This window comes from Schistocerca nitens, chromosome 6, assembly GCF_023898315.1.
Source record: "Schistocerca nitens isolate TAMUIC-IGC-003100 chromosome 6, iqSchNite1.1, whole genome shotgun sequence".
NCBI lineage: Eukaryota > Metazoa > Arthropoda > Insecta > Orthoptera > Acrididae > Schistocerca > Schistocerca nitens.
Window position 1 is genome coordinate 215,292,680 of NC_064619.1, and position 25,929 is coordinate 215,318,608.

The window sequence follows — 25,929 nt, forward strand, 5'->3', positions numbered from 1 at the left end:
CGTAACTGGCGAGCAGTTGTGCACGCCTAACCTTCAATGGGGAGACTCTGGTTCAAATGGCTCTGAGCACTATGGGACTTAACTTCTAAGGTCATCAGTCGCCCTAGAACTTACAACTACTTAAACCTAACTAACCTAAGGACATCACACACAGCCATGCCCGAGGCAGGATTCAAACCTGCGACTGTACCGGTCGCGCGGTTCCAGGCTGTAGCACGGGGGACTCTGGTCTCCTGGCAGAGGGCATTGAGGTGGTGCCAGCACTTTCACTTAAGCTGACGAAGGTGAGGTAGCCAAGTCAACTGGGCATCGAAAACTACTCCTAAGAATCGATATGTCTCCATTACAGTGAGTTGATCATCATTAACATAAAGTTCTGGTTCTCGATGAACAGTGCAACGCCAACAGAAAAGGATGACGCATGACTTTGTGGCTGAAAACTGGAAGCTGTGGGCTAGATCCTATGACTGCGCCTTGTGAATGGCCCCCTGTAGGTGCCGCTCAGCAACACCAGTACTGGAGGAGCAGTACGAAATGCCAAAGTCATCCGCATACAGAGAAAGGTGAGGCCGACAGCCCTGGCAGCTGCTGCTAGACTGTTAATAGGCACTAAAAATAGAGAGACACTCAATACGGAGCCCTGCGGAACACCATTCTCCTGAATTGGGGGGGGGGGGGGGGGGGGGGACTATGGGAGGCACCGACTTGAACACGGAAAGTATGAAGCAACAGGAAGTTTTGGATAAAAATTGGGAGTGGGCCCCGGAGACCCCACTCATACAATGTGGTAAGGATTTGATGTCCCCAGGTCGTGTTGTATGCTTTATGTAAGTTACAAAAGACAGTAACCAGATGTTGGCATCTGGAAAAGGCTGTTCGGATGGCAGACTCGAGGGACACGAGATTATCAGTGGTAGAGCAAGCACAGCGGAAGCCGCCCTGACATGGAGCCAGAAGGCCATGTGACTCCAGAACCCAACTGCCGACACACCATACATTCCAGCAGCTTACTAAGAAAGTTGGTGAGGCTGATGAGCTGGTAACTATCCACATCAAGCTGGTTTTGACCAGGTTTGAGCACCAAAATGATGGTGCCCTCCCACCACTGTGATAGAAAGACGCTGTGTCGAGGCAATGTGCAAGGGCACTGAGGAGCTCCCACTCTGTAAATGGGTCGTTATAGGGTACACTGTGGCATGTAGTGAACAAGAGAACTTTCCTTTCTATCCACAGTTTGAGGGTGCGAAAGGCTTGGAAGTAGTTCTCCGATGCAGAGGTTCGAACATACTGCTCAGCAAAGTGCTCAGCAATCATGTTTGTGTCGGTGGATAACACGCCATTGATGTTAATGCCAGGGACACCTGTCGGGGTCTGGTACCTAAAAAGACATCTGATCTTCGTCCAGACTTGAGAATGTGACGTATGGCAACCAACGGTCGACACATACCTCTCCCAACACTCCTACTTCTGTCGTTTTATAAGCTGATGAATGCGGGCACAGAGCCACTTAAAGGCTATTAGGTGCTCTAGGGAAGGGAGCCACTTATGTCACTGTATAGCTCGCTAACACTCTTTAGTTGCCCCAGTGACTTCTGGCGACCACCAAGGGACTGTCTTTCTCTGGGGGCACCCTAAAAAAATGAGGGATCACGTTTCTGCTGCAGAAACCATCGTTGTACTGACCTGCTCGACGACAACATCGATGGCACCATGTGGGGGAGATTCAGCGGTGACAGCAGAGGTGAAGGCTTCCCAGTCTGCCTTGTTTAAAGCCCACCTGGAAAGGCGTCCGTGGGCATGACGCCAGGGGAGTGACAAGAAGATGGGGAAGTGGTCACTACCACACAGGTCATCATGTGCTCTCCAGTGGATTGATGGGAGAAGGCCAGGACTGCAAACCGAGAGATCAATGGCCAAATATGTGCCATGTGCTACACTGAAATGTGTGGCGGCACCTGTATTTAAGAGGTAGAGGTCGAGTTGTGACAGTAAGTTTTCGACTTCCCTTGTAGGCAGTGGTGGTGTGGATGCCACCACAGTGCCTTGGTTCTTGGGGGTCTTTTTCTTTTTAGGTTTCTCTCACTGCTCCTTAGGTTTGTCCGGCTGGGAGGGATTCACTGATTCAGTCTCTGGGACTGAGGAGGACCGTAAAGCCCTACGACCAGCTACCTCTGGTTGCCTCAGCCACTGGCGGGCATCAGCTGTGCCACTTGTAGGATCCTGGGAAGGGAGTGACCGAAGGGCTCCCTTCCTGGAGAGAGGAGCCGAAGAAGACTTAACGCTTCTCCAGGTGAGAAGTGGGGACTGATGTCCCCGATGGTTGGGGGAGGGGGGGAAGGGGGTTGAGGGGGAGGGGGGGGGTGTTGCTCATGAAGTAGGTTGTGCTGGAGCAACAGGAAAGGAAGTGCCCTCTACCATCAAGGGGGCAGGTGGAATCTGACGACTCTGAGAGCCAACTGTATGCAGTGGAATGGAAGATGGTAGAACTGTTGTTGTAGCGGTGGCATACGTTGATAGGTTGACATCATATGCACAGGATGTAGCCTCTCATATTTTCTCTTAGCCTCAGTGTAGGTCAGTCGGTCCAGGGTCTTGTATTCCATTATTGTCCTGCAGTCTGGTGAGCAAGGCGAATGGTGCTCTCCGCAATTGACACAGATGGGAGGTGGGGCACAGGGAGTATTTGGATGTGAAGTACATCCACAATCCCGGCAGTTAATGCTGGAAGTACAGCGGGAAGACATACAGCCGTACTTCCAGCACTTAAAGCACTGCATCAGATGATGGATATAGGGCTTTACATCACAGCGGTATACCATCACTTTGACCTTCTTGGGTAATGCATCACCCTCAAAGGCCAAGATGAAGGCACCGGTGGAAACCTGATTATCCTTCGGACCCCGGTGGACACGCCGGATGAAATGGACACCTCGCTGCTCTAAATTGGCACGTAGCTCATCGTCAGACTGCAAAAGAAGGTCCCTGAGAAATATGATACCCTGGACCATATTTCAGCTCTTATGGGGCGTGATGGAAACAGAAACATCCCCCAGATTATCACAGGTGAGTAGTGCCCTTGACTGGGCAGAGGGTGCTAGTTTGATCAAGGCCAACCCCAAGCACTTTTTGGACAAGCCTTCCACCTCCCCAAACTTGTCCTCTAAATGATCTACAAGAAACTGAGGTTTCACTGACAATAAAGATTCCCCATCAACTCTTGTACATACGAGGTACGGGTGTGAATAGGCTTCACTGCCATCCTTAGCCTGGCATTCCTCCCATAGTGTGGCCAAGGGGGGAAACAATTTGGAGTCGTATTTCTTACATTGAAGTTAGACCTTGACCGCTTAGAGACTGCTGGTGTTTCACCAGCATGAGATGGCATACTATGCTTCATGGCGTGTCATCTGCCCTGATGCCACCCACTCCGACCAGGTGCCCTCTCCACAGGTGCCACTCAGCCACTGCAAAGGCCACCTGGCAGGAAGGCCATTGCGGGGAATCCTGATGCCCCACAGTGACTGGCATCTACTCCTTGGCATAAGTGGGGAGTTAACGATCTAGGCATCAGCTGAGTGATCCCTGTGTGGTCAGGGGGCTAAAACCGACAGGGTACATGGAGGCCCCACCATAACGGACTGGCTACCGTGCTGGATGTCAGGCGCACACGAGCTAAGAAGTCCATAATCGTCGACAGCGCAGAAAGCGATACTTCACAGAGGATGGAGGAAAACACACCCAGGAGGGTGACCTCATCCAACAGCTGAAAAATGACCGGAAATGCAGATACACATTGATGAAGGATGCGAGAGGTATCCGCACATGATGGACACTATGCACCATTTAAGGCGCCCTTCCCCAATTGGCTCGCTCTTCGGGAAAATTTTGAGAAATGGAGGTCAAACCCTACAAGGGACCATCATATAGAGGATGAAACATGTGAGACTCCTTTTAGTCGCCTCTTACGACAGAAAGGAATACCTCAGGCCTATTCTAAACCCCGGACCCACAGGAGGGAATTAGTGGTAGTATAACACAAAATATGTAACACACAATTAGATTCCACTGGCGTAACACCACCCATGATTGTGTACTACGGCCAGTGACCAATCACCGTGAAAGTGTTTGGTTACATCAGGATCATTCTTACGATGAATAGAGTACAATCAACTGGCAGCAGACTAGTGCCAGGTGGTAACAACTTACCATTCGTCCTCATAGTCAAGGTGAAAAATGTATGCTTGTGTACTTTCAAATGACTTACAGATAACTGGTTACAATCCTGGAAATGGTACAAATTTTTGTTGCCAGTATGTGGTTAGCAAGGAGAGGAGAGGTGGAAATCTAGTCTATTCATCAACATTTGTGCTGCTATATTCCAAAGTAGCTCATGAGAAGAGATCATGTGCCACATAAGTTGGCTGCCTTGAGCAGTATGAAGAAGTTAGTACAATTGGGTGCAGAGCAGACAATTTTCTGATCACAACTGCCACTGTATTCAAGAATATGGCATCATTGTACTATGCTGAGTTCATCATCTTGCTCAACTGTACTACCACAGCAGTTGGACTCTGTTACCAGTGCTCGTCTGTAAGTGTTAAGACTTGGAAACATTTGCTCTGGATATCTGTGCTACTGTGGCCTATGTCATGTTGAACACTCTGAACTTGTTCACATTATTGTGGAAAAATCACCGACTACATCCTGAGATGGATGCTGAACTTCTGGAACTTCCAAGTTTTAATTTCTTCTCCTTTGTTTATTCTCTTGCTGATTAATTTTTCGTAGGTGCAAGAATCCAGGGAGTTAAGTTGCAGTAATATTTGATTAGTGTTTACTTATTACTGCAGATTACAGCACTCGGTGCCCCTTCATGGTATTCAGAAGAAGTTTAATGACACAAGCATAATGCTACACTACACATGCACTCATTACGGTTGTAATATGCTTGTACTTGTCTTTCACAGGTATTAACTCTCCACTTTCCCACTGCCATTTCCATTCAAACAACATACACCATGCAGGACATCAAGTGCAAAATCTAGTTTTTCCTTGCAGATATTGTACAATATAATGCAAATGTTTGCATTGGCTTTCACTGCTTTTTTATGTTAAGCTAATATTTGAGCATTTCGATTTTCTTGTTTCTTGAGTAAAGCACTACCATCTTCTTCTTCTGTGGTATTTTATCATTTCCATCACTTGAGGATCCTTCTGGCAACAAAATGGAAGACATCGATTCTAGTTCATTCACTTGCCCACTAACAAAGGATTCCGCTCCACCTGGTGTGCACTTGTCGATATCTTATGTTTCCTCTTTTGTGACATTTGAAACATTCTGTTGATCAATTGTGTCCAGTAGGAATGCTGTACACTTTATTCCATCTTTAGTTATTTCCAATGTTGTACAGATACAACAGTCGCTATGCAACATCATGAGCGGTGTCAGTTCTGTCGCACATGTCCTACAGAACACCACACCAATCTATATCAATGTACTCTATATGTTTGCTACGTTCAACTAATGATGCGAAAGCAGACTGCCAAAAGCACATTTCTGTGTCAGACCTCCGGAAGTTTGGGCGTCAGTCACACATAAGGGGAAGTCAAATGAAAACGATGCAGATGTAAAATTAATTACTTAAACTGTTTATTATTTTCTTTCACTGTGAGGGGCCATTGCTCCAAGACTTTCTGCACCACAATTAATGCACAGCAGTACACTGCAAAAACTGAAGTGCACCATCAAGTCCAAAATCCCAGGAACATTGATTGACAGTGTCATGCTGTTGCAGGATAATGCCTGCCCCACATGTTGCCAAGGCTGTTTCGACTACACTGTGAAAGTTTGGAAGTGAATCCATTAAACATCCTCCTGATCTCCCTCCACACAATGTCCTTAGTTTCGGAGCCCTGATGAAAAACATTTGTGGCCAGGGATTTGCTTCAGACAAAGAGATGCACACCTGGGGTAATCATGGTTCATAGGCAATTGCAAACATCTTTCCATGAAGGTATCAACTGATTGTCTTGTCTTACAGTGGGGTAAATGTACTATCAGTTATGGTTATTACTTTTGAAGTAATAAACTGTTTATTTACTTTTTTCCATCTGTCTCATTTTTATTTGACTGTGCCTTATAAACATTATACAGTTGCAGCATAACATCACCACAAAAATGAAGTAAGGAGTGTTACAATACCACAGCTCATATCCCATTGATAGTAAGGTCATTAGGAATGAGGTGCTAGTTCATGTGGAGGAAGATGGGATAGGAAATGGGCCATGACCTTGATGACCTAACCAACCTGTTAATTGCCTGATGTTAATAAGGAAGATCACAGGAAATGGGTATCTGTTTCTCCCACATCTAAGCGTATGATATTAATCACAGGCCACCTCTTTCAGAGTAGCTTTGAAAGAATAAAACTGATCTGAGAATCACTCCCTTCTCTATGTTGGGCCTTAAGTTAGTGATACTCCACAATATCTGCATCCTAAATTTCTCAAATCATGGCACAGTTTTTGGCACCCACATATTAGTCAAACAGGAGGAATGTCTAGCTCAAGCTAGAGTGGGGTCTCAAACACTGAGCCAATATACTGTTCCAATTCTTTACATACAATCTGCATAATAACCTGACATGCTATGAGACTCAAGTCCTAATCACTTACATCTATGTCACCACCGTTGTTTATCTACACGTCAATTCTACAACGTGCCAGTGTATCACATCTCTGTTCCCATTACAAAAACCACAGTAGTAGGTTGCAACTGAAAGTGTAGATAATGTCTGTTCATTACTATTATTCCAAGAACCTTTTGGAAATTCATTGTAAAAAGACACTAGTCACTGGGTTCAAAGCAGTTGTTTGCTTGTGAGAGATGACTGTTCATAACTCGAATTTAATTACTCTTGTATGTTTTCTAGTTCAAGCATAGCCATCAACTATAAAAATTTCACCTAAAATAATGATGGAAAAATGAACAACTACACTGCAGAAAACCAAACTAAAAAATTACCTTCTGACCTTTTCTTCCTTCAAACTGTGCTTTTATTTTGAAGTCATTTATTTCATCATCTGATGATTCATCATCAAAGAGTGTAGATGGCTTGTCAGCTGGCTTTTCACCATCATCATTTTCATCATCTGTATGTACAGTAGACATTTCATTATCACTGAAAATAATTTTTTTATTTGGTGGAGCATCCTGAAAAATATAAGGATTTTTTGTGAAATAAAAATGAAATGAGGAGCAAGTGAATGTACAGTGAAACCTCTTTATAACGTTCCTCCATATAATGTTTTCCTCTATGTTACGTCCGTTTTTTTCGGTCCCGACTAAAAGCCCATATAAACAATGTTAAATTTTCCTCTTTACTGCGTTTCTTCTATATTACAGTTTCCTCCATGTAACGCTCATATTTTTGGAACCCTGGTCAATTATTTACCTCTTTATAACGTTTAAGTGACTGGATGTAGACGCATCGTTTTCCGTTATGTGGTTTTTTGCACTGGCTCGGGAAGCCCGCGCTCAGCGTATGTGTCAGCGGCAAAACCCGGTCACGTGACATGTGACGCATATTCTGCTTGCGATCTTTTTGGCGCCATTTCAGTCGATGCTTTGTATTAGTACTTAGTAGCGTGTGTCTTCGGTATAACGTTTTTTTAAAGCTTTCATCAGTGGACATGGGTGAAAAGCGGAAGAATATTTCTCTGGAAGAGAAGGTTTCTATTATTAAAAAAGTGGAGGCATCTCCTGGCGTGAGTCGCGTGGAGCTAGCGAAGCAATTGGGACTGGCCCCTTCAACACTCAACACTATCATGAAAAACAGATCGTCGATAATAGAAGGGTTTGAGAATTGTGGGAATTCGAAACGTATACGTTTGAAACAATCCACTTACGACGAAATGGATAAAGTTTTATTAACTTGGTTTCAGCAAGCACGTGCTGCAAACATTCCTATAAACGGAACTATTTTGAAGGAGAAGGCGCTTCAAATATCACTTCAGCTAGGAATGGACAATTTTAAGGCGTCGAATGGATGGATTGATAAATTTCGACAGCGTCATGGTGTTGTGTACAAATCGGAATGTGGAGAAAGTAAAAGTGTGGACGAACCAACTGTAGCTCAGTGGATACATAATCTCCCTAATCTGATACAGGGCTACAAACTGTGTGACATTTATAACGCTGACGAAACCGGCATGTTTTTCAGTTTAATGCCGGATAAGACATTTACTTTTCGTGGGGAAAATTGCCATGGCGGTAAGAAGAGCAAGGAACGTCTTACCGTTTTGTTGTGTACAAACGCTGATGGCAGTGAAAAACTGAAACCTTTGGTTATCGGGAAGCCAAAAAATCCGAGGTGCTTCAAAAACATTTCCACGTTTCCGTGCAAATATACAAACAATGCCAAGGCATGGATGACGAGTAAAATATTTTTACGTTTTCTAAGAGAATTTGACGCCAAAATGGGGAGTGCTGCAAGAAAAGTGCTGCTGTTTGTGGATAGATGTGCGGCACATCCACCAGACGTACCCTTTCTGAGAAATGTTAAAGTAATTTTCCTGCCACCCAACTGCACCAGCCGTCTGCAACCTTTGGACTTGGGCATAATACACGCCCTTAAGGTTAAATATAGGACAGCCCTTGTAAAAAAGGCCTTGAATTTGATGGATCAAAGGAAACCGGGAAGCCAGCAAAGCTCACAACTGAAACTGAACATTTTACAGGCAATAAATTTAATTATGTACTCGTGGAGGGAAGTAAGTGCTGAAACTATTAAAAACTGTTTCACAAAAGCGGGATTCTGTGAGAATGAGATGGCAGCTCCTGTGGAAGAAGTTGCAAGTGATTTGCAAGAGTTTCACCAATTAATAGGCAGTGATTCTGTCACTTTTGAGGACTTTGTGGCTGTGGATGACAACGTGGCAACCACAGGAGTACAAAGTATTGAGGAGCTGACTGCCGAGAGAAGTTTGGAGAGTAATAGTGGTAGTGAAAGTGACAGTGACAAGGAAGATGACCGTGTGCCCTCATATACTAAGGCAGCTGAAGCCTTTGAAACATTCAGGAGGTACATGATGGCCCATAGACTTGAGGACAGAACAGTAGTTCAACTTGCTCATTTGGAGCAAGAAATGATTGCCATAGAGTCTAGGAGAAACAGAAAACAAGCAAGCCTGCTTGAATATTTTAAAAAATCATAGGTATGTTATTTTCAGATTGCTTAGGTTCCTAGAGTTTTGTGCAAATTTAAGTTCCATTTGATAATTCAATTATTGAAGTAATTTTTTTGTAACTAATTCTTTTTTAATCTGTCCCATTTACTGTGTTTTTATGTAATATGTTCAGTATATCATAAACAAAATTTGGCTCATATTCTATAACTGGGTCAACTGAAAAATGGGATACCACTTTTGGAGAATGATGTCAATCTTAAGAATCTGTTATAACTTTTTACTGTACAAACTGATCAATTTACTTTCACCCATCCACCTACCGAGCCCCATGTTTTAATTAAAAAAACTAATCAGTTGATACATTGATAATTTGCAATGAATATCATATGTTATGAAAATTTAAAACGTCATCTATTTGTCAAAGCTGATTAGTGGTATCCTGATCTTCAGTAATGCCCTATAATTATTATTTGGAAGCCTTCCTCTGTATAGTGTTTTCCTCTATACAGTGTTCAGAATTTGTGGTCCCTTGAAAAATGTTATATAGAGGTTTCACTGTATATAATTTTACTGCAACTAACTGTCATTTATTAACCATTAAGATTATAACTGTTAACAAAACAGTTGACAGTTTGTAACAGAATCAAATACATAAAATAAATAGACCAAAATTGTTGGCTTGAATACTTTTAAATTTTATAGCTATTTCTGCAAAATAGTTGACGTTGTTTCCAGAAATCCACAGGCAGATTTAAAAATCATGCCTATTCCATCTCGATTCTGCTTCTTACAAACCAAGATACTAATTATTGTTATTTGTCTGCAACATTTTACAAATCCACCAGCACCTTCACCAAACAAATTTTGCTATTAATGAATTCTTCAGTATTGCTGTAGAGGAAAAGATATCCATGTACAATTACAAACAATTCTTTTTTTCAGAAGTAATGGATTTAAGAGTGGTATTTATTTCTGTATAATATTTTTTACATTTAATGACAATATTATGCTGCTCATCATATTGATGAGATGTCGAGTTACAGACAGGCACGAAAAAAAGACTGCCATACATTTGAGCTTTCAGCCACAAGGCCTCCTTCTAAAGTGGAAAACACACACACACACACACACACACACACACACACACACACAAAAGCACAACTGACTCACACATACATGACCACTGTCTGGCTGCTGAGGCCAGACTGCATACAATAAACTGTGCCTGATGGAAAGGCAATCTGTTGGGGGTACGGGTAAGGAGTAGACTAGGATAGGGAGGGGGATGAATAGCAGGGTAGGGGTGGGAAGGTGTAGTGCTGCTTGTGAAAGCATGCAGGGGCATGGTGGGGACTATGTAGGGCTGTTGGCTGCACTTGGGACGTTTCCCAACCCTCCCACATAGGTATTCCACCACCTGCCATAACATACACAATATCCTTGACCATATCGACTCCATCCCTGCTCCCAACCTCTTGCCCTATGGCCCATATCCCTACAATGGATCTTGATGCAAGACCTGTCCCATACATCCTCCCACCACCACCACCACCACCACCACCACCACCACCTCCAGTCTAGTCACAAGCATCTTCAACCCCAACAAAGACAGTGCCATCTGTAAAAGCAGTCAGGTGATCTACAAGGGAAGCTGTAACCATTGTGCTGCCTTCTATAAGAGCATGACATTGATCAAGCTCTCTGCCCATATGAATGACCACTGTCAAACTGTAGCCAAGAGACAGCTAGACCACCCAGTTGCTGAACATGCTTCATAGACAATGTGCTTCACTTCAATGACTGCTTCACAGCGAACACCATCTAGATTCTTCCTACTAACACCACCTTTTCTGAACTGCGCAGGTAGGAACTCTTTTTGTCATATATCTTACATTCCTGTAACACCCTGACCTCAAACTTTACTAGTCCCTGTCCTCCACTTATCTATCCCCTTTCCTGGTCCCATTCCAGCATTTCACAATCTTCTATTCCACCAATGCACCCACTAGTCTTTATTCCCCTCCTCTACTTCTCTCCTCTTCTCTTCTGCTCCCGTCCGTCACCCTCCTGCCCCCCCCCCCCCCCCCAAAAAAAAAAACCTTCCAACTGCACCCAGCAGCCCTACTCTACCCCACTACATCCTTGCATGCTGACCCCAAGCAGCAATACATTTTGCCCACCTCTACTTCTCTCCTCTTCTCTTCTGCTCCCGTCCGTCACCCTCCTGCCCCCCCCCCCCCCCCCAAAAAAAAACCTTCCAACTGCACCCAGCAGCCCTACTCTACCCCACTACATCCTTGCATGCTGACCCCAAGCAGCAATACATTTTGCCCACCTCTACCTGCTATCCCTCTCCTCCCCACCCCACCCTACTCCTTACCCCAAACACTCACAGTCAGCTTTCCCATCAGGCACAAGCAGACAGATACAGTGGTCATCTGTATGTGAGTTGTGCTTGTGTGAATGTGTGTGTGTTTTCTACTTTGGAAGAAAGCTCAAACGTATATCAGTATTTCTGTTGTATCTGTCTGCAATTCAACATCTCTTCTATACGGCGAGTAGCAATACATCCTTTACATAATACTGTCACTTTTCCATTCTGGATTTTCCACTGATTTATTTATTTATTTATTTATTTAGATTCACACACTACCAGCCTCTGTACTGTGCATGGTGGATGGTTTTGGTACCATTATTTTTCATTCCCTTCCCTCTTTCAATATTTCATTACCTTCTCTGTTTCAATAACAAGTTCAACACCACAGAACTGCCTTTATGTCACTATATGTGCACTAACCTCTGTTATCATGTTCTTATAGACATCATGCATTATACAAGATGAGTCAGGAAAAAAGGTACAAGCTCTGAAGGCTGATAGTATTTGTGATTCTGAGCAAAAAACATCTTGTGAACATGTGTCCTGTTCTCAATAGTTTACGTGAAAACTAATGAAAACAACGGAGAACAGCACAAATGAAGAGGATAGTAATGAAACAGTGTGATCTCATGTTTTGTTTCATTGTGTACATTTCCTCACAAAAGATGTTAAAAAAGTTCAATGGCAACTGCAATGCATTTTGCAGCTCTTGTACACAGCTGCTGTGTTGCTGATGTCAGCTCATTCATATGGAATGCTGTGATTCCACAGATTCTGTTCACTGATGAGTCAACATTTATCTGCAATGACATCAACAACATGCACAACTCTCATGTGTGGGCAGGTCAAAATCTACATGCTACTGTGGAAATAAATTTTCAATGATATTTCTGTCAACATGTGGTGTGGTACTGTTGCTGACCAACTCATCAGTCCAAATGTTTTAGAAAATCATCTTAATGGAGTACAGTATCTTGATTTCCTTCAAAATGTGTTACCAGAATACTTGGAGGATACTCCTTTGGTAACCCATCATCATATGTACTTTCAGCATGACTGATACCCATGATTTGCAAACAGGTGTATGTCATATACGGTTGAGAAAAGGGTATATGTTCATATGAAGTTTGTTGTTCTGAATCACCTACACTATCGCCCCACAAAGCATGTATCTTTCCTCCCAACTCACCCTCTATACACCGGGCACAGTAGTCATCTGCATTCTATTCTGGATATTGGTGATCTAAAATTGACCAAAGCACTTTATGAATCATCATCTTTCATCTAAATATTCTCAATGTAAAGCCTCCGAAAACAAACATTTTCATACTGATTGAACATTGTGGTGCAACAAAATTAGCAACTCACTACCGAATATCTTCTGTCTCTGCCTTTAATCTGAATGGGTGAAAATTTTAAATTACATTTGAGCACACAGTAATAAATATATCACACTAGGCTTTTGCTTGTCTACTTTCATATAATTTTGTAAAATTATGCTTGCATATGTAATTATGTAATGAATGAAATTGCAAAAAATAATGCTCACAACTAATGGGCACCAAGCTATTTAAGGCAAGCTGTCATCCATACTAAGTGGATATTTTGTTTATATCATTCTGAACTTCCTTATAGGTGCTGTACTAAACAATAATAATTTTCAGTAGACAAGTAGAATATCAACAAACAACCTAAATGTACAGCTCATGATACCAGATAGTTCATTTATATGTGGTCATGCAGAACTAGAAAATTTCACCTCCTGAAGTTAAGTATTGACCAGCAAATCTGTATCATAATTTTATTGTTTTTTACTCCCACTGAGAAAAAAATACAGTCTTCGAAGACTTCTTTGGGGCACTGACTTTGTTTCTAATGAACACTCAGTAATCTAGAAACTACTAGGCTCTACCAGTGTGAATTCAATTGACTCAGTATTTGCAGATATACAATGTATGCTCGTACATTTTAAGCTTTTCACTCTCTGGGAACTTGAATGTGTCCTAGAAACCTACAAATGACAGAAGTTATTAATGCTAACCTATAATTTAAAGCACCTGTTCTGCCCTTGTGATGAACAGGGGAATATGCATTGTTTTCCAGATTGTTTGGAGTATTCACCATGGGAATGCTTTGCAAGAAATGTAACCTACTGTCCAAGTTTCTCTAACAAGGAGAGGTCCCAAGCAGAGGGATCAACTTTTTGAAACCAAATATATGGTGAGCTCCCAGATATCACACCCAGCAGTCATTTGCCCTGGAGAGCCCTCATTTGCTGGTAACTGATGGAACAAAAAGAGATTCTGAGTTTTGCATGATACTCAGTAACATGAAAGAAGTCCAAACACCTTGACTGGTTGTGTGGTGTGGTGGATAGGATAATAACTTCACTTGCAGGAAGTTATGGGTTTGAAACTCTTCAGGTACAGTAGTTTTTATTATTTTTAAATCTTTATCAAAGTGACTTTGATCATTATTTTATTCAATTAACTGGTTTAAATGTAATCTTTTATTTCTATTCTTTTGTCATATCGTTTTAATCACCATATGAACTTTTTCATTTGTTCTATTTTTTCTTTGTATCATGCTTTCTCCAATCAGATTTTTGTGAATATGAATTTAATTATTTAAATATTCAATTATTTGAAAATTCTTATCTGTCAGTTAAAAAACAAAGAACAAAATAATCTGTTTATCCTGTCTGTGCAATGGAGTGAACAATTTTTTTTTTTTTTTTTCAAACAGAGGTGCAATTTCCTTTTGTATGATATTCCTCATATAAACAAATGAAACACAACATAAACATCTATTGCACTATGGACAAAATATGGTAGCCGAAGATTTAAATGAAAGAAGGGTTCATACGTAAAACAAAATTCAAGCAAAATGAGAAAGAGATATAATAAACACAATAATGTGGACGAAAAAACATGGTGATAAAACAAAATAATTTAAATTGAAATGGATACATAAAATTAATTAAAAACTCATGGACAAAGATTTAAAGCAGAAAAAGAATGATAGGAGGAAAAATTAGAGTAAATGAAGACGCTGATATTATGATTCAAGTTATATGACAAATAAATGGAAATAAAAAATTACATTTAAATCAGTTAATTGAACAAAAATGATGATCACAGTCATTCCAATAAAGATTTAAAAATAATAAAAACTACTCCACCAGACAAGATTCAAACCCACAACTTCCTGGATGTGAAGCTATTATCATATCCATTACACCACACAGCCAGTCAAGGTGTATGACTTATTTAATATTATTGAGTGTCATGAGAAATTCTGGATTTTTTTTCCATCAATTAGTTGCAAATGAAGACCCACCACAACAAATGGCTGTAGGGTGTGATACCTGGGATCTTAACCTACATAACCACACAGATGGTTTCAGTAAGTCTTTCCCACCATTGGGGACCTCTCCTTGTAAGACAGTATTTACTACTGTCTGTCAGTAGAAGACTGAAGAGGCAACACACACATCTCTCCTTACAGATTCATGAGTTGCTGTTAACTTTTCCTTGTTTGTCGCTTGAAATTCATTTCTGTAACAAGAGGGTAACAATCTCCATTATTACAGTTTTCCATATGTAAACCATAAGGCAGAATTAGTTTTTTTCCATCCTTCATCATGTCGTATGAGATTTTTACCCTGAGAGTAGCAGATTATTATATTAAACTCTGATCACAACTCCCTCAAAATGTGTCAAATTTTAGACAACACCCTCATTTCCACTTTTGATAACATTTAGTAACTGCTTATTTGCACTTGTAAACATAAAAAGTTTTTCTTATAGATTTGGTTCTGCATTTCATAGCCACTGTCATTACATGGCATTCTTTTTGTTATCAGAACCGAAATATGTGAACACATTGCACACCAGATGAGTACAAGAACAAGACAAGTTACAGGAAGATTCGACAATTATATGGCAATGAACTGCTGAAACTGTGCTCTAAGAACATTAAAATCTTAAAAAAATATTTTATTACTGAACTGGCTAAAAAACACAATAATAACAGAAATTATTGGCTCTGAGCACTATGGGACTCAACATCTTAGGTCATAAGTCCCCTAGAACTTAGAACTACTTAAACCTAACTAACCTAAGGACATCACGCACACCCATGCCCGAGGCAGGATTCGAACCTGCGACCGTAGCAGTCCCGCGGTTCCGGACTGCAGCGCCAGAACCGCACGGCCACCTCAGCCGGCACAGAAATTATTATAGAAATTGAAGATAAGAAGTTGCAGTACTTACCACAGCAGCTAAAGCTCGTTTTACAGTTTGTACTTGATTTTTGAATGACATTCTTTTTTCTTCAATAGATTTTAATCTCTTTTCCTCAGATTTCAAACTTTTTATTTCTGGAACACTTCTCCTATTTTTTATAACTTTTAATTGTATCTGGTCATCCTGGACTTTCTGCTTCTTATGTTCGTAATTAAAGATATTAAATTTTGATTCTTGATACCCAAGAATGTTTTCACTGGCAGGAAATAAATTATTTTTCAGATTACCCTTCTTTTTGCTTTCTTTCCTCATACTTTCTGATACATTCTTTAGTGGTGAAGATGGTTGTACTTGTGTTTCTTCTAACTTGGGTTTGAATTCTGCATAAGAACTTAGTATACCCTTAAACATTGGTAATTTTTTATTGTAGCTCACTTCACAAGTGCCCATACCTGAGTCTTCAGTTTCAAATTTTGCAACATTTGATTGTTTGGCATTTCCCTGACTTTCCTTTTTGAAATTACACGTCTGCACAAACTCATCATCTTGACTTCCATTGTGTATAAAGTTTCCTGTAGGATTTATCCCTGCAGATATCTGAATTGGTTTTACGACAGACTGTTGCTGTTGTCTTTCCCTCGCCAATCGGTCCAAAAAGCTTTCTTTTGCAAGTTCCACTTTCACGTGCTGACCATGCCATTTTCTTTTTGACATGTATTCAAGACCTATAAAGTACAAGATTTTAAAGAACAAATAATAATGCAAATGGTTAAATACACAACATCAAAATTCACTGTTAAAAATGTCAAAACACAGTTCTTGCTTGGATGTCATGTTATTGGAGTGTACACTGTTTTGTAGGTACATGCAGACCATTGTCAATATGGCAGGCTGCACAGGGCAGGTGAGAGCCAAGTACTGGGGGATTTTGTATCATCTCTCATGTGTCTCTAAAAATTATTTTTATGTAAATAAAGCAAAGCTACATCAGTTACTGAAACAATTTTTTGGTAAAAATGTTAGTTACAATAAAAATACTGAAAATCATCCAGCTGTTTTATTTGCAATTCAGTCTTTATCAAGTGATTTTAAGTATACTAGATGGTCAAAAATGTATTCTTTTTCATCTTATTGTCCCACAGTACAGCCAGATAATGAATTCTCTATCTTTCAATTGTTGATTACAATTATTACAATACTTCTAAATTACTTAACCTACTGCAGTTAATTCAGGGAGTTTGTGTGAAGAATGTGGTCATAGGGTAATTTATGTTCAGTGTATATTAGGTCACATGTTACTTCATACGAATTGAAGCTAACACATCAATATTGTTTCCTTTTAAAATCTGGAAAGTGAGGCATTTTTCACTCCAATATGAAGTACATTAGTTATAGGCTCAAAGCTGTCTACATGCACTATGCTGTAATTATTATTTCTCTTCCACATCAACTTTATCAAATCAGTCACACCACTGTCAAATTTTACAATGCATTAGCAGTTGTTTTCATTTTGTTTAGGAGTCAATTAGAGACAGACATCAAATACCCAGTGACATTTTTATCTACAATGTGAGCTGGCAAAGTCATAAACTCCAAGTGTTTCATAATCAATATCAAAACAAATATTTAAAAAAAATGATGGCACATAAAGGGCAAACATTTTGATACATAATGGCACACTGATCAATAAAATCTTAAACATGATGTTGTCCCACTTCTCAGACAGGAGTTAGAAGCATTGGATTGAGGCAGTGAATATTTGAGGAACTATAATTCAAGTTCAAACACATGATCAACCAAGCTGTACAAAAATATGCACCTAGCAAGATAATTAAAGATGGCATAGATTCCCCGTTCCTACACAGAAAATATCAGCAAGCTTCTTCAGAAGCAGTGCCTACTGCATAATACAGACAAAAGAATCAGAAATCCAGACAGACACATGTTAATTGAAAGGGCAATGCACGAAGTCTTCAATAAGCACCACAGCAAAATAACATAAGAAATTCTGGCTGTATATAAAGACTGTCAATGATGCAAAAAGAATCCAGGAACTTGTGAACGAGAAAAGAACTAAAGCAGAAAGTAGTGAAACATGAGCAAAAATGGTGAATTCTGCTTTCAAATCTTTCTTCAAAAACGGAAATGAAGGAATGTTGACATCATTCCATAGCCACACCAGCACTAAGAGGGTTGGGTTGGGTTGTTTTGGGGGAAGAGATCAGACAGTGAGGTCATCAGTCTCATCAGATTAGGGAAGGATGGAGAAGGAAGTCGGCCATGCCCTTTGAAAGGAATCATCCCGGCATTTGCCTGAAGCAATTTAGGGAAATCACAGAAAACCTAAATCAGGATGGCCGGACGTGGGATTGAACCGTCATTCTCCCAAATGCAAGTCCAGTGTGCTAACCACTGTGCCACCTCGCTTGGTCCAGCACTAAGAATTATGTTAAGAAGCAGCCCAAATCGCTAAAACCCAATTAGGCCTCAGGATGGCCAGATTAAGTCCCTTCTCAGCTCTATACAGAATCTGTGAGGGAATTAGCTCCACTCTTTACCATAATTTCCCACAGATTTTTTGAGCAGAGATATGTTCCCTATGAGTGGAAAAGAACACAGGTCACACTCACCTACAAAAACAAAGTAGAACTGATACAAAGAGCTATCATCCTATACCAGTCATACCTGTATGTCGCAGAATACTAATGCATTACATACATACATACATACATACATGAGTTCTAACTTTATGATGTATCTCGAACAAAATAACTTTATCCATTGAACTGAGCATGGGTTCCAAAACAACTGATCATTTGAAGCTAAACTAGTGCTCTTCACACATAATATCCTCAGTGCTATATGTACTGGAAACAATATCCAGCTGCTCTGAAAAGATTTTGATTCTTTCTAAAGAAAGAATACTGCTATGCAATATCTAAACAGGTATGAGACTGACTCAAAAATTTCCTGATGCAACACATTATCCTAGATGATGAGTCATCTACTGATACTGAAGTAATATGTAGAATAGGCTTTCCCAACGCTGCACCATGGAATAAGGGCATCCGTGCCCACCATTCACTGCATCTGCGGGCAGGCACAGGTAGTGTAAGCTACTTGCCAGACAGCCGTATTGCATGCATTCTGCACATTCAAGAGCTTATTGGCCAACACTGCCCATGGACACTTAGCAAGTAGAGTATGATCACATGTGCTATGGCCTGCTGTAACACTGCCTATGTCAGCCATTTGACCACCCCTTTTCAACGGTGCCTGTGTCCACCTGGGGGTTGAACAGCCTAATCTATAGAGCCCCAGAGAAGTGTAAAAAGATCGTTGATGTTAAAGTTATTATACTTTAATGACTTAGAAAATTGACTTCAATCTGAGGATTTTGACACGTGATGCACTTTATTAAGAAATTATAGATGATAAAAAATGAAGTAATGTCAATTTAGATCTTCATTTAATATTAGCCTCAGGAAAAGATTGGTAACCAGCTCTTAATGTAGATAAATGCAAAGCCCTGCACTTTACGAAACGTAAAAAGCTGGTACCGTTTGGTTACAGAATTAATGAGACACAATTATAATTAATCAATAAAAACTCTATACACCACATATGATGATTGGGAATGCCCTCTGTTGCCAGCCCCCCATCATTCCCTCCCTCCTGTCCACCACCACCACCACCACCACATTATCCCTGGGTCATACCAGTGACCCAAGTGGTCTAGGAGAAAAATAATTGGTTTCTTGACCATACTAGAAAAATGTGATATTTGCTGGGTGAATTTCCTAACATTTAGTGGACTCAACTATATTTTGAAATTTTTTTTATTGTTTATAATTTTTGCTTTAGGGTGTGAGGGTTTTATTTATTTATTTGGCATTTGCAAGCATCTATGCTTTTTTTTTAATTATTCAGTAATGGGCTGTCTTAGGCCTTTCAAATAAAAAGCATTTAGTTCAGCACACATTGGCAAACAAATTAAAATCACTGCCACCTAGCTGACTGCATTCCTTAATATAGTTGTGACAGCTCAAACATAATGGTCGCAAATTAAAGAAGCTCAATTCCTGAACAGCATTTTTCCAAGGGAGTAATTTCTCAGCCTTAATATTTTTTGTGCTTTTACACTATGTATAATAGAGTGTCAATGGTGAGAAGCCTTCACTAACAAAAACTACACTATTTTTAAAAAACAGATTTTTTCATTTTTTTCGTGTCAGTATCTTTGTTAAAGGGCCAAACAAAATTTGAAACTTACAGACTAATAGATCTTTATGATATCAAACTTAAGTATAAATCTAAATTTGTGATTCAACTGTGCACTATGAAAGAAAGCTACCAATGTTGTTGTTGTCTTCAGTCCTGAGACTGGTTTGATGCAGCTCTCCATGCTACTCTATCCTGTGGAAGCTTCTTCATCTCCCAGTACTTACTGCAACCTACATCCTTCTGAATCTGCTTAGTGTATTCATCTCTTGGTCTCCCTCTACGACCTACCAATATGAGTCAAAAATATTAGGAAAAGTATAGCTATCACTCACCATTCACCATATACTAGAGATGCTGAGCTGCAGATAGGAACGATAAAAATACTGTTGAACAAGTAAGCTTTTGGCCAAAGAGGCCTTCATGAGACATAGACAACACACGCATACACATAAAGGCCAGGCATATACATCCAGAGACTGTGGCCATGTGTTTGTGAGTTGTGTTTTCATGAATGTGTGTAGTGTATGTTGTCTAATGCTGATGAAGGCCTTTCTGGCAAAAAGTTTACTTGTTAGACAATCATTTTGTTGTGCCTATCTGCGACTCAGCATCTCTCCTATATGGAGAGCAGCAATTATCCTTTTCACAATACTGCCATTATTCCACCTTGGATTTTCCACTGTTTGGGACAAAAATATGTTTTTTTTTAATATCTGTGATATCTAGGGAAATGGAATAAAGGATATCAATTAAATAATTTAAATAAAACAAATTAAAGCAGCCAATGATTATTTGTTGATAAAACCCTCTGCCGAACAGCCTGTGTCCGTGGGTTGCTGCAAGTTACAAGCTGCCATTCACCTTGACGACGGTGTTTGTGGGAACGACCATCAACCTAGCATCGAAAATGTGATTCATCCAAAGAGCTGACGCATTTCCATTGATCAACAGTTGAATCCCGATGGTCCTGTGCTCAATACAATCGTAACTGATGATGTCGTTGCATCAATATGTGAATACATAGGGGTGGTCTGCTGTGAAGACGCATGTTAAATAGTGTACAAAGAAAGGTGTGCTCCGAAGCACTTGTGCGTACACCAACATTGTGATCTTCCAGCAGAGACGCCACAGAGCACCAGCTATCCTATTTTACACAGTAGACAAGTCTCTGAACCCCACATTCTGTGAAGAGGCATGGGTGTCCAACCATTTAGTGCCTAGTAATAGTTTCACTGTCCCTATACCTCTTTCCACAGATGTTCATGACAGTAGCATGTGAACATTCAACAGCTTTGCCATTTTCAAGATTCTAGTTCACAGGCTCTGCATAATAATAATCTGCCCTTTGTCAAAGTTGCCTATCTGAATTGATTTCTCCATTTTTGCTGCCTGTATCTTTGTTAGTGGGATCCCCAATCCATATCTGCTCCATTTACATACTTCCGTTACTGCATCAAAGGCCCACAATGCCACCAGGTGGCAGCCAACGTTGTGGTGGGCAGTGGTCATGTTTTGACTGATCAGTGTAAATGGCCTGAGAAAAATAATGTTTGAGCATGGTTCTTAAAATTAAAAGCTCTTTTATCAATACAATAACAGGAAAATCATTGTGTCCAAAATCTTACTTTAAGATATTTGTAATTAACTGAATAACAGATACTAATAGTTAAAATAAAAAAAATTGACTAATAACAAACTATAAAAAAGTAAATATAACTTGTGAAATCCTAGGTGTATCACCTACTGATAAAGTTAGAAAACCAAATGAAGAAAAGCAATGTTTCGCTTTGAATGCAAACATTGAGGAAGTGGTAACAACAGTCAAAAATAATTTGAAGTTTTATTTCACAAACAAAGTTGTACTAAACCACATAAAAGTTCTAAAAATTCACCACATGAATATGATGATTTGATAGAACAGCTAAAAACTGAATAACGTTTCAGACACAGGGGATAAAATCAAGATTTTCAGTTTCCTGCCAAATTCTTGGAGTTGAGCAAATGTTAGTCATAAATTTAATCTGACAGAATGTTTGTGTTGTGACTCGCCGATCCTTCAAAGTGCCACCGCGCAGTTACGCGCGTCCTCTACATGTGGAGCTGTCTGCCAGCCATGCAGCAGCAGCGCCACCTAAGCAGCCAGCCAGCCAGCGGCCGCTAGACTTGGACTCAGTTATGATTTGACTGTTAAAGTGTACACACGTCTTACTCTGTTTACTTGATCTGTGACTTTCATGTATTGCGTCGTCCTTGAAATATATTTGTTCAACTTGAAGGTATAACAATTGGCGACAAGGTAGTGAATTTTTCTTTTTCATCGTTGACTCACAGGTTTCCATGGCTTCTTTAGATCAACTCTTGCAAGGTCTCATAGAACAGCAAACGCTTCTCACAAATGTGATTCGCGATTTCGTCGCGGCATCAAATGCGGGGCGTCTCTCGTCATCATCTCTACCTCCTTTTCCTCCTTACGACGAGATGGCGGAAGACTGGTCTGATTACGAAAAACATCTTCGACAGCACTTCTTGGTATTTCATGTCGCGGACGACCAAACATGTAAGTCTCTGTTCCTTTCATGGATTTCACCTCAAATGTATCGGTTGTTGTCGCAGTTGGCTCCTTTGAAAGATCCTGCATCTTTGTCATTTGCTAAAATGTGCTCACTTCTGTCCGTCAATATTCAAAAGCATACGCATATGGTAGCCTCTCGTGTTGCCTTTTATCATTGTCAAAAACAACCGAAACAATCCTATAGCACTTGGGCTGCTGAACTTCACGGCCTCAGTCGAAAGTGTCAATTTGTTACTGAAGTTCACAAAGAATCCTACGTCAATTCCATGGTACGGGATGTTATTATCCGGTCGGCGCCCAACAAATAAGTTAGGCAATGTGCCCTTCAGTTGGCAAATCTGACTCTAGATGAAGTCCTATCCATTGCTCAGTCTTCTGAAATTTCTCGCACTGCTGGAGCGCAAATAGAGGCATGGGGTGCCGTCAGGGAAATACAACCTCTGTGCGCTGTTGAAGAAGCGTGTGGCGTGTCCCCGCCGGCCGACGTGGCCGCAGTACGCTCCCAAGCGCAGCCTTGGCCTAACCGTAAACAAACCTCTAAGAAACTGCAGCAAAACCCACGGCAACTTCCTTCATGTCCACGGTATTTTACGAAGCATTCACGAGAGGACTGTCCACGACGTTGGGCCGTGTGTCACAAATGCAAAAAAAAAAGGGTCATGCGTCATCCGTTTGCAAATCCAACCGCATACATGATGTTCATGAACATGGCACTGATTCTGATTCTGTGTTGTCTGTCAATTGTACTTCTTCCCTTTCAGGGAAGTTATTCCTCACTGTCCAAATACTTGGTTGAGATGTTCGCATGCAGGTGGATACTGGTTCTGCTGCCACTATCATCAATTCTCAGACGTATCTTCAGTTGGGTTCTCCAATCCTGTCACCTGTCACTAGGCAATTATGGACTTACAATAAACAGACTATTTCTCTCTAGGGACAATTTGATGCTGAGGTATCTTACAAATCCGTCGTTCGCACTGTTCCCATATTTGTGGTTGACCATAGAAACGCGGAGAATCTTTTTGGTTTCGATGCCTTTCGCGTTTTTGGGTTCTCCATAGATGACTCTGTCAATATCGTCTCTGATGCTATTCCTTATGCTCAATTGGATTCCTTGTCGACGACATTTTCGTCTCTTTTTTTCTCCTGGGTTAGGCCGTGCAAACGACTTTGAAACTCATATCATGCTCAAACCCACTGCTCGGCCTCACTTTTTTCGGGCTCGGCCCATTCCTGTGGCCCTTCGTGATCGGGTGAAATGGGAGCTGGATCGTCTCACTGCTTCGGGGATCTTGCTTCCTGTCACTTCCAGTGAGTGGTCCTCTCCTGTCATTGTCGTTGCTAAGCCAAATGGTGATATTCGTCTCTGCAGTGATTTCAAAGCCACTGTAAATGCTCAATGCCTTATCGACACTTACCCTATGCCTCGACCTGAAGAATTGTTCACTAAACTTCCTGGAGGCCAGTATTTTTCTAAACTTGACCTGTCAGAAGCTTATCAACTTCCTCTCGACACTGCTTCCCGGCAGTTTCTGGTCCTTAAAACGCCTTTCGGCCTCTATCAATACCAATGATTGCCATTCGGGGTTGCCAGCGTCCCTGCTCTCTTTCAGCGATTCTTGGAACAATTATTGCTCACTGTCCCTGGGTGTATAAATTACATGGACGACATTGTTGTCACTGGCTCCACCACTGAAGCACATCTTCAAAATCACCGCACACTTTTTCATGTCTTACAGACTGCCGGTCTTAGGTGTAATCTTCAGAAATCAAAATTTTTTCAGGCATCTATCACTTACTTGGGGTTTCAAGTCTCTCGGAATGGTATTCGTCCGCTTCAGCAAACTGTCGCTGCGATCGATGCCCTTCCTCGCCCTACATCCGTTAAGGAACTGCAGGGCTTCTTGGGGAAAATAGCATACTATCACAGGTTTCTACCATCTGCTGCTTCGGTGGCTCAGCCGTTGCATTGCCTATTGCATGAAAACGTGCCTTTTCACTGGTCCGTGTCATGCGATGCGGCTTTCCAGAAATTGAAGACTATGCTGAAACAGGCCCCGTGCCTGGCTACTTATCGACCTGGCCAACATCTTGTTCTTGCCATGGATGCCTCTCAATATGGGGTCGGTGCACTCCTTGCGCACCGTTTTTCTGACGGTTCTGAACAACCCATTGCTTATGCCTCCAAAACGCTCATGGATGCCCAACAAAAGTATTCTCAAATCAAAAAAGAAGCTTTGGCCATTATTTTTGCTCTTCATAAGTTTGGTGTTTTTCTCTATGGATCCAAATTTCATCTTGTCATGGATCACAAACCACGTGTTTCCTTGTTTCATCCATCAATGTCACTTTCCGACAAGGCTGCACACCGCCTCCAGCGTTGGGCTCTTTACTTGTCTTGTTTCAATTTTGAGATTCATTTCCAGCCGACGGCTCAACATGTGAATGCTGATGCACTGTCTCGCCTTCCCATGGGTCCTGATCTGGCATTCGAGAGGGACGAACTTTTGCGTTTCCACCTGGATGTTGCCGAGCAGCAGGTTGTGGACGGGTTCCCCCATCACGGGGGACTGGCTGGCAGCTGCTACGGGTTCTGACCCTACCCTCTCCCGTGTTTTAGGCTGTATTCAGAAGGGTTGGCCAGATCGTCCATCCACTAAGACTTCTGATCCGTTGTGGAACTACTACACTTTGCGTTACCGCCTCACGGCTAGGGATGGTGTTATCCTCCTTTCCACCGAAAATGTTTTGCCATGTGTTGTGGTACCTGTGTCTCTGCGTGCCTCGGTCTTGCGCCTCCTTCACCAAGGGCACTGGAGTGTCTCTCGCACATGTGTACTGGCCCGGCATCGACTCTGAAATTGCACACATGGTCGCTGCCAGCGGCCCTTGTGCGTCACAGGCCGCCGCCCCGAAGTCATCTTTGTCACCGTGGCCTTCGCCTGAGAAGCCCTGGGAGCATATTCATGCTGACTTTGCGGAACGTTTTTTAGGTACTTATTGGCTTCTCGTCATTGACACCTACTCTAACTTTCCTTTCATTGTCCGTTGCACGTCGCCTACCATCGTGGCAACCACCAATGCTCTAGCTCGCATTTTCTCTTTGGAAGGCCTTCCCTCTACTCTTGTAACTGATAATGGTCCGCAATTTGCCTCGTCCGATTTTGCGCATTTTTGTGCTCGTCACAGCGCCAAGCATGTCACGGCCCCTCCGTTCCATCCACAGTCAAACGGTGAGGCTGAACGACTGGTCCGCACATTTAAGGCTCAGATGAGGAAACTCCTGACTTCTTCTGCTGCTGATGATGATGCACTTCTCC

The 25,929-nt window shown here is 41.4% G+C and overlaps 1 protein-coding gene across 6 annotated transcripts in view; it reads right to left on the reverse strand.

Annotated features, from left to right (window-relative positions):
• The window catches only part of LOC126262914 (nucleolar protein 8), an 84,709-nt gene that overhangs the window by 26,381 nt on the left and 32,399 nt on the right, over positions 1-25,929 (reverse strand). For all 6 annotated transcript variants that reach the window (XM_049959828.1, XM_049959826.1, XM_049959823.1 and 3 more), the window contains 2 exons: positions 15,841-16,538; positions 7,025-7,213 (listed from right to left, as the gene is read on the reverse strand). In XM_049959828.1, the coding sequence (XP_049815785.1) occupies positions 7,025-7,213; positions 15,841-16,538 (887 nt within the window). The remainder of the gene's footprint in view (positions 1-7,024; positions 7,214-15,840; positions 16,539-25,929) is intronic.